Below are 9,435 nucleotides of genomic sequence, written 5' to 3'. Positions count from 1 at the left end.
AGGCCCCTCTAACTCATTAAATGACATTTCATCGAACATCTTGTGCCCATATTCAGGATATCCCTTGTCAGCTCCATTTATCTCTGGTTCAACCTCCAAATTCAAATTCATTATACTAGTCTCCTTATCATCTGCAACCTTGACACTTGAAATATGAGTGTTAAGGAGACGGACCTTTTGAGATGAGATAAAATCAACTCTAGATTTAGAGATAGGAGAAGAATTGATGAAGCAGTGATGATGAGCTTTAATCACAACAGAGGGTGATATCCCTGTCTCTGGCGAAGCTTCTATAGCCTCAATTGATGACCCAACTGCAACGGATTTTGGTTCAACCTTTCCCAATCTCGTCTCCTCCGGCGAGGGTTTTGGAATCGCAACATCACTGAAGTGACTAATGAAAGAAACATGACCTAGTCCTTCATCACTCACTGTGATGGTGCTATTGACAGTACGAGTCTCCTTATTAGTCGAAAAATCGATTAAGAAAGAACCATCAATGACCGTGTTAATAGCATGCGGTGTCTGTTGAAAGGGCATATATGGAGAGAAATAGTCAGACATACTTTGAGTCCCCCTTTCAATAGCAGTATAACCAGCATTGGGGTCAAAATTGTATATGTTCGGAGATGGACTATAGTTGTTTTGTGGCTTCACGTCAGCACCATGGTTATAGAAGCTACTCGTATAGCTTCCGGTGTAACAAAAATTGGGGAACCCCGATGGCTGGTAGGCATATTGAGGATATGTTTGATTCGGATGTTGCTGATATCCACCATGAGGATAGCCACCATAATAACCCCCATATCCTCTATATCCACAAGGATCTCCTCCATAACCACCAAATGGTAAAGCACCAGAACATGGAGGTGGACTTGGAGTGAAATTAGAAATATAAAGAAAATTTTGGAAAGCCATTAAGAAATATATCCACAGAGCGAGGATAGTTGCTCTGATACCACTGATACAAGTTAAAATTTGAACTAAGAACTGAAAAAGTAATGCTAAGCTAAGCTAAGGAAAATAAGGGCAATTTCATTCATAAGCTCCAAATGAGCTGAAAGTGACTACAAATAGCCCTCTCAAGGAGAAGACTAAACTGAAAATAAGAATTTACAATTGGGGAAAATATGTAAATAACCAAACTAGTATTTTAAATTATAGGGACTTATTTGTAAGTTCTAAAATTAACAACTAATTCCAACAGTATAAGCCTTGACAGCCTCCTGTACAACCTTCTCAAGCAGCTCACTTTCAACCCATTTCCATATCGTATCATTCTAATAATTAGTTATTCAGTTTAATGTTTATCTATCAACCTATTGTTTAATTCTTTGCTATCAATAATATTGTGAAACACTATTAGTGTAAACGTGTATCCAACAAAGCACCAAATTCCCATTTTTTTCCAAATTGTTCACGGATTATCTCGGCATCTTGCCTAGACATTCTTGGAAATTCAAGAATAACCCTAAAACTTTTTTGTAGTCCAAATTTGGGTCTTCAGGTTTAACGCCATTGTTTTTGCGCCCCCTTCCTATATTCACCTTTCTCTCACCATTGCTGATTGTGGTCTTCTCAAGACCCACGTAACATGTTTGTTAAAATGCCTCTTAGAAACCAATGACCTCCAAAACAATATTTCATGAACTCTTCTTACTGTTATTATTATTATCCTTACTCGAAATGGTAAAGCCCCTTAAACCCATATTTCTCTATTCCTTAAAAAACCCACATCACAGTAGCAAATTCAGGCATTTTTCTTATCTGGGTTGTCTTCAATTTACATCAAAACCTGATTTTTTTCAAGAAAACAACAACCCATCTTTCATTGTTTCTAAGGTATTAGAAATATTGTCTAATCCTAGGTTGCAATGGCAGACAAGTGTAGAGCTGAATTCATTGAGCTCAAAAATAAGACCCCGCCACGTGGCAAAACTAGTTGAGATTCATGAAAATACTGAAGTAGCATTAAGGTTTTTTTATTGGGTTTCTAAGAAGCATTTTTACAAACATGATATGAGCTGTTATGTTTCCATGTTGAATAGGCTCGTTTTTGATAAGAAATTTGGACCTGCTGATCATGTGAGGATCTTGATGATCAAATGTTGTAGAAATGAGGATGAAATGAAACGGGTTATTGAGTATTTAAGTGAACTTGGAAGAAAAGGTTTTGGGTATAGTTTGTATAGCTTTAATACTTTGTTGATTCAGTTAGGTAAGTTTGAGATGGTTGAGGCAGCTAAGAATGCTTATCAAGAAATCATGAGCAGTGGGATTGAGCCGAGTTTACTGACTTTTAACACCATGATAAACATATTGTGCAAGAAAGGGAGAGTTGAGGAGGCTAAGTTGATAATGAGTCATATTTATCAGCGTGAATTGAGTCCCGATGTATTCACGTATACATCTTTGATTTTGGGGCATTGTAGGAAAAGGGACTTGGATGCAGCATTTGTGGTATTTGATCGGATGGTTCAGGACGGAATAGATCCGAATGCAGCAACTTATACTACTCTTATAAATGGACTTTGCACGGAGGAGAGAGTCGATGAGGCTATGGATATGCTTGATGAGATGATTGAGAAAGGTATTGAACCTACTATTTATACGTACACAGTTCCAATTAGTTCCTTCTGTGCACTTGGACGTGAGAAGGAGGCAATTGATCTTGTAATGAGCATGAGAAAGAGGGGTTGTGAACCGAATGTGCAGACATATACAGCTCTAATTAGTGGGCTGTCTCAATCTGGACTCCTTGAAGTAGCGATCGGATTGTACCACAACATGTTGAGAAAAGGTTTGCTCCCAACTATGGTTACATTCAATATATTGATAACTGAATTATGCGGAGCAAGAAAAGTAGATAGAGCTTTCAGAATTTTCCGTTTGATTGAAGCACATGGATACAAACCCAACACTATAACTTACAATGCACTGATCCATGGATTATGCTTGGTTGGGAATATTGAAAGGGCAATGGTTCTACTAAGTGAGATGCTAAAGGTGGGTCCGGCTCCAACAGTGATTACTTATAATACCCTCATTAATGGATACCTTAAACGGGGATTTCTCGACAATGCTATGAGACTGCTGGATTTGATGAAGAATAATGGATGTAAAGCCGATGAATGGACATATGCAGAACTTATTTCTGGTTTCTGCAAGAGGGGCAAGCTTGATTCGGCTTCAGCTCTCTTCCAGGAAATGATAAAGCATGGTTTAAGTCCAAACCAGGTCAACTATACAGCTTTAATTGATGGTCTTTCCAAGGAAGGGAAAGTGGATGATGCGCTTGCATTGCTTAAAAGGATGGAAGAGAGTGGTTGCAGTCCAGGCATAGAAACTTACAATGCTATCATAAATGGTTTGTCCAAACAAAATAGACTTTTGGAAGCAGAGAGACTATGTAATAAGATTGCAGAAAGCGGACTGCTCCCAAATGTCATCACTTACTCTACTTTGATTGATGGTCTTTGTAGGAATGGTGGGACTCGTCTTGCATTTAAGATTTTCCATGATATGGAGAGAAGAAATTGCATACCAAACCTGTACACTTACAGTTCGCTAATCTACGGTTTATGTCTTGAAGGCCAGGCTGATAATGCAGAGAGCTTACTCAGAGAAATGGAGACAAAAGGGTTAGCTCCTGATTTAGTGACGTATACTTCACTAATTGATGGTTTTGTAGCATTGGGTAGACTAGATCATGCATTTTTACATCTTCGCCAGATGGTTGATAAGGGTTGTGAACCAAATTATAGAACCTTTGGTGTGTTGTTGAAAGGATTGCAAAAGGAGCATCAATTTATTCCAGGGGAGGTTTCCGTCCTGCCTGAAAGAGTGTATAGTATCACAGCTAGCAAGAATGATGTTAGTTTTGAACTGCTATGTACTCTACTAGATAGAATGTCAAAAATGGGTTGTGAGCCAAATGAAGGCACATATTGCACTTTACTTTTTGGTCTGTCTAGAGAAGGTAAAACTTATGAGGCAGACCACTTGATAGAACATATGGAAGAGAAAGGCTTCAGTCCTACTAGTGCAGTACATTGCTCTCGTGTAGTTTCTTATTGCAATAATTTGAAAGTGGATGCCGCTTTGGAAATATTTGATTCATTGGTTCAACAAGGTTTTCGACCTGCTTTGTCAATTTATCAATCACTCATTCGTGCTCTCTGTAGAAGTAGCCGCCTAAAAGAAGTTGAAGTGCTATTTGAAAACATGATTGGGAAACAGTGGAACAATGATGAGATTGTTTGGACCATCCTAATTGATGGTTTACTCAAGGAGAGAGAATCTGAATTGTGCATGAAGCTTCTTCATGTCATGGAATCCAAGAGCTGCACTATTAATTTCCAGACGTATGTTATCTTGGCAAGAGAATTGTCCAAACTAGATGGTTAAATGATACGAGTCAAGTGATTTTTTTGAGATGCAGTTGATCGGCAGCTCCACAAAGCAGAAATAAGTGAGTTTATTTCTAATCTTGCAATAGCCTCTCATCTATGGTTTCCTCAACTACTCTCTCTATGACTCATTTTAGACCACAAGTGTTAAAAGTCTTCTTTTCTTTCTTAACTTCCATGCCAAGTCAAACACCCTCACATAAATTGGGGCGGAGGGAGTAGTATACTGGAGATTCCAGTTTTGTTTCTTCTTCTCGATACATTTTGGAGTGGAGAAGTAGAAAACTATTGAAGGACTAGATGCATATCTTGTCTACTGGAGATTTCTTTTTCTTTTCCGCCTTATCTACCCATCTTGATGAGAAAAATGATGGTCTAGTGGGAAATGGTCCTAGGTCCTAGGGGTCTTACATAGTATCTTAAGCCAAAGGAAACTTGCAACAATTCATATTTTCATTTTGTTCTTAAATATCATGTGAGATTATTGTTGGCTTTTCAATATAAGAACTTGGAAAACTGGGGAGTGATTTTGGCCGAGTTAAAGTGAATCTATGAACTAGTTATACCACTGATGGTTTATCCTGCAATGGATTCGAGACCAGTGCTTTCTGGATCCTTACAACTTATCTGTGTATGTTGTTGTTGTTATATCTGTGTAATTTGAAAATGAAGTGTTCCTTTCTCAATAGTCAAAATCCCTATTGTGTTTGGACCTGATGCCCTTCCTTTATTTGGTTTCTACTTCTGCAGGTCAAGTTTAGAAATAGGATTAAAGCTTGCTTCAGAAGTTTTGAGGTGTTCAACTGCAAAACCTGGTCGAATTTACTGTTCCTTTGTTTTCCGGGAACATGTGAACCCTAAACTCGTAAGTACATTCTTACTTAAGTAGGGAATGACGCCATTGGACGCAGAGCATATCAATCTTTGCACTATATTGACAATACCCATCATGGGAATCATAGAGCAGAAAATTTCTTTGGCATATTAAAGTTATTCCGTTTTGTCTTTTCTCAATTTTAACCTATCTATTCAAACTCAATCAAGAATCAATGCTCAGTTAGCTTTCCAGTGTGTGATCACTCCAAAAGGATATTTGGTATTTTACATTTAGCTCGCTTACTGTTTTGATAGTTCTTCTCTTCATTTCGTTCTAGATTTGGCATCTCGTGACTCATGCCAGAAATCTGATTGAAAATGAAAAGCATCTACTATTAATGTACAAACCCTAAAACAGCTGTGTGCTCTGTGAAGTAAAGCAGTGAACATACGAAGGTAGATGGTTATCATTAAAATATAGGGTTTGTGGTGCTAGGATTATTTTGATTGAGATTTTACTATCTTTTTTTTGATGATGACGTGAGCTTTGCTAGAGTTTTTTGACTAGTCAAAGTTGGAGAAGTGTTTCAAATTGTTTACATTTACTGCATGACATCTAGTAGCAGTAAAGAGCAATCCATAGTCGTAAAAGTCTTTTTCTGGCCATGGTAGAGTTGGTGTTCCTTATACCCTTTACCGTCTCTGTAAACGTTGGTTGCTGATATGTTTCCTTAAGCTCAAAATCAATCTCATCATTTCATGCTCCTTGAAATGATAATTGTGAGAAAATCAGAGCTGCGTTGAGTTAGAAGAGGGAAAGCCAAAGTGCTTTTAATTGATAATGCTAGTGAAGGATATAGAATGTACTGAATTGACATAGTAAGAAGTGGCACAATTGCCAGTGAAGTTTTGAGTTCAAGTTTCTATTTTCAGAGTACTTGTCCAGGGATAGTGTAGCAAGTTGACCTCTGCCTGGTATCCGGACATTTTGTAGTTCAAATGAGATCAATATCTTGGTAAAAATTTCCAATTCTGTATACTGCACTTCTTAAGAAACTGATCCCTCTAATGATATTTCATAGACAGGTTCTGTTTTGTTCTGCCTTTTTTTTTTTTTTTTTTTTTTTGTGATCGTCGTGGATGAGGATGTAGTAATATAGGCTTCTTTGTTTATCCGCATCTGCTTATCTTTTTCATCTATCTTTTGGGTTTCCCTTTCGTCCTTTTTGTAGCCCTCCTCGAAGTCTCATGCTCAATTGAGATGTAAGCTTCTAATCTGTTATTGCACCAAATATGTTCATGCTGCAAATTGTTAGCCTTAATTCAGTTTTCGGTGCCATTTAGTGTGTTAACAACAAAAATGACCCTGGTAGATGGTTTTAAAATGAATGGCCATGTGATATAGTAGTGCTAGCAAAGACTCTTAGCAGGAGCTTCTTCTTTTTCTTTGAATGGGAAGGGAAGAGACAGAGGGTGGGGGTCATTCAGATGCATTTTATCCAACTAAGAAAAAATTACGTGAATAAAAAAATTCAGAAGCCTTCCCTCCGCTGAGTGGATATTACGACTGGCCTTAATTAGAACCAGAATGCTTGCATTCAGGAGGAAGGCCTTTAAGGTACCTTTTAAGGTCGTGACAACATTCATAAATCATGCGGTATTTTCTTACCCACTGGATCCATCTTCTGGTCTTAGTATCAGTTTGTTGAGTTTGTAAGGAACCTGATCATTGTTCATAGAAGCAGTGGGTGTTGAACCAGCAGTAGATGAGGATTTGTGTTGCCCAGTGATCAGCATTCCACAAGCTTGTATAGACCTTCAGAGCTTGGTTCTTAGGTTATGGCAGACCAGCGGCTCATTGTTGTCCAAGGGGAATGTTATCCACCAAGAACCTGAAATATTAAATAGAATTTTGCAAATATATCTGCAAGGTGCCTTGAGTTATTACATGATGCGATTTGAATCCCAAAAGGATTGAATAGGTGTGGATGAAAGTGGTTGGTGTCATGTTCACTGTAGGCTCAAAACAAAATTGAAATTGCTGTTTTTTGTTGCCTTTTCCTAGGACTTAAGCTGTATATGGTTACCCTGAGACTGCCTAAGAACTCAAAATCCATCTCATTGTGTGCTGTTTATCGAGAAGTTGACTATATTACCATAGAACCAAATTGTTAGTGAAATCATATCATATATAATGTGGGATAGCATTGAATCAGGGGAATTGAAGTATCGAACAGGAATGTGGTGATAGTGCCAGGAGAGTTGCCTGGGACAATTTGAGTTGCATGTTGAACCTTCCAAATAGTATTTTACCCTGTTCATTGCCCCTAGTTATATCAACATCTTGGTAGAAATTTCCTGTAGATGCTACCCATGATAGGCTATTACTTTGCAAGGGTTTGAAAAGTGTTCTCATATATATATATATATATATTTGGTTCGGATAAGAAGTATTCTCATAGTCCTTGAAAGAGAAATGCTTGACAAGAACACTCGCCCTAAAATTTCATTACCTTATTCCTACAACTCTTGTACCATTCGAGTTAGGCTACATGAAGCTCATTTGAAGAGGAAGCTAAGCAGAGTTACCCTAAAATTTGGTTTGTTGTTGTTGTTGTTAGATAGTTCAACATGAAGAACCTATATAGTTCAGTGCAAAGCCGTAGTGGTAAAGGAGGGAATCATTAGAATTTGATAATCTGAATAGCCGGAGCACAACTTTCACATGGAGGAAAAATTATGAAGCCTCTCCTCTCTTCTTCGTTGTTGTTTCTCATGTTCCATTTCTCTCCTGGTGCTTCAAAGTTCCTCTTCGTTTAATTTCCTTATCCATATAGACATGAAATTTTGATGAGAAGAAATTGATGTTTTACATAGTTCGGGATGTTAGGTGAAGGAGATGTTAAGTTGTTGGCTAGGGGGAGTGACTAAGATGTAAGTTGTTGGCTAGGGGAGTGACTAACTTCCGTTGTACATGTCTTGCCTGTCTGTTTCTGTATATGTATTCCCCAGTTAGCGTGGAGATTAAGGAAAGCAAGTATTAATAGATAACTAGATAACCTTCTACATATAGACATCTGTCTAGGGGACCTCTTGACCTTTTCTTAAAGGTGCCTCAGTGTGTGCGTCACTGATCCAAGAACTTGTAGCGGTGCTTCTGAAAACGGGGAAAGGAAAATGAGATGTGAAGGCAAAAAATGAAAATAAATAGAGAACATCTGAATGAGTTTTTCAATTTGCTTACTTTTATGTAAAACTTGATAAATATCTAAGAAGTAGGAGATCGACAACTCTTCTCAGTGCACTGACATCTTTTGGTGTTCAGATGAAAATTAATCTGGGTTTAACTTTGTTTTTCTTTCTCTTGCAGGATCCACTTTGATAGTCGTCAATTCTCACCTGCTTATGGCATTTTACATGTCCAGCAAAGTAGGAATCAGACCATAAGGCATTGGCTAGAGCAGCCATATTGATTCTTTTAACACATACACCCGCTCAAAAGGTTTTATTTTTTACCCTCTCTTGTTTTCCTTCTCTAATACAAGATTTATGTAAGTAATTAGAGTGCAGTCCCATTTTCGGAATTAGCCTGGAGGAATAACACAGCAGTTGATGTACATAGATCTCACTTAGCTTCAGAGTTGAATGCCTTAGAAATCTTTGGCAATTGATGATGATTTACTCTGCATCATTATATTCATGATTTAGAGTTGAGCAGGATGTTGTAATACTTGTATTGATTCAGGCATAATTGCAGGTTATAAGGTATGCCTGCAATATTTTTTTGTACTTTGGCTTTGTTTTAAATATTTGTTTATTTATTTTCGAAGGTGTCTGGATTAACTGCTGTAGGATCACTTCGGGTTACATTCAGTGTATTCATTTTTACACTTATGAGATGCCAACTGTTTGACCTTATGTGATTTACTCCCTCTGTCCCATACTAGTTGTCCAGTTTCGCTTTTTGAGAGTCCCGTTGACCAATTTTTGGAGCTAAATTGGATTAGATCAATTCAATATTTTTAAATTAAAATTTAGATATTCAAAAATTGCATGAAAAGTACTACAAGTTGTGATTCTTCTCATATCAATATGGTGAAAAAATATGTTTCACAATGTTAGTCAAAGTTTATATAGTTTGACTTTTAAAAAAAGAAAAGTGGACAAGTAATATGGGACGGAGGGAGTAATGTTTAGGGTGTGATGGATA

At 37.5% G+C, this 9,435-nt stretch overlaps 1 protein-coding gene across 1 annotated transcript; it reads left to right on the top strand.

Moving 5' to 3' along the window:
• Positions 1–1,316: 1,316 nt before the first annotated feature.
• LOC132616641 (pentatricopeptide repeat-containing protein At5g65560-like) lies at positions 1,317–9,131 on the top strand. The gene is made up of 3 exons (XM_060331189.1): positions 1,317–4,471; positions 5,160–5,274; positions 8,596–9,131. Exon 1 carries the CDS (start codon positions 1,624–1,626, stop codon positions 4,405–4,407), a length of 2,784 nt encoding a protein of 927 aa, XP_060187172.1. The 5' UTR covers positions 1,317–1,623; the 3' UTR covers positions 4,408–4,471; positions 5,160–5,274; positions 8,596–9,131.
• Positions 9,132–9,435: the final 304 nt, after the last annotated feature.

This window comes from Lycium barbarum, chromosome 11, assembly GCF_019175385.1.
Source record: "Lycium barbarum isolate Lr01 chromosome 11, ASM1917538v2, whole genome shotgun sequence".
NCBI lineage: Eukaryota > Viridiplantae > Streptophyta > Magnoliopsida > Solanales > Solanaceae > Lycium > Lycium barbarum.
Note: the sequence above shows the minus strand (reverse complement) of the source record. Positions and strands in the feature narration are given on the sequence as shown.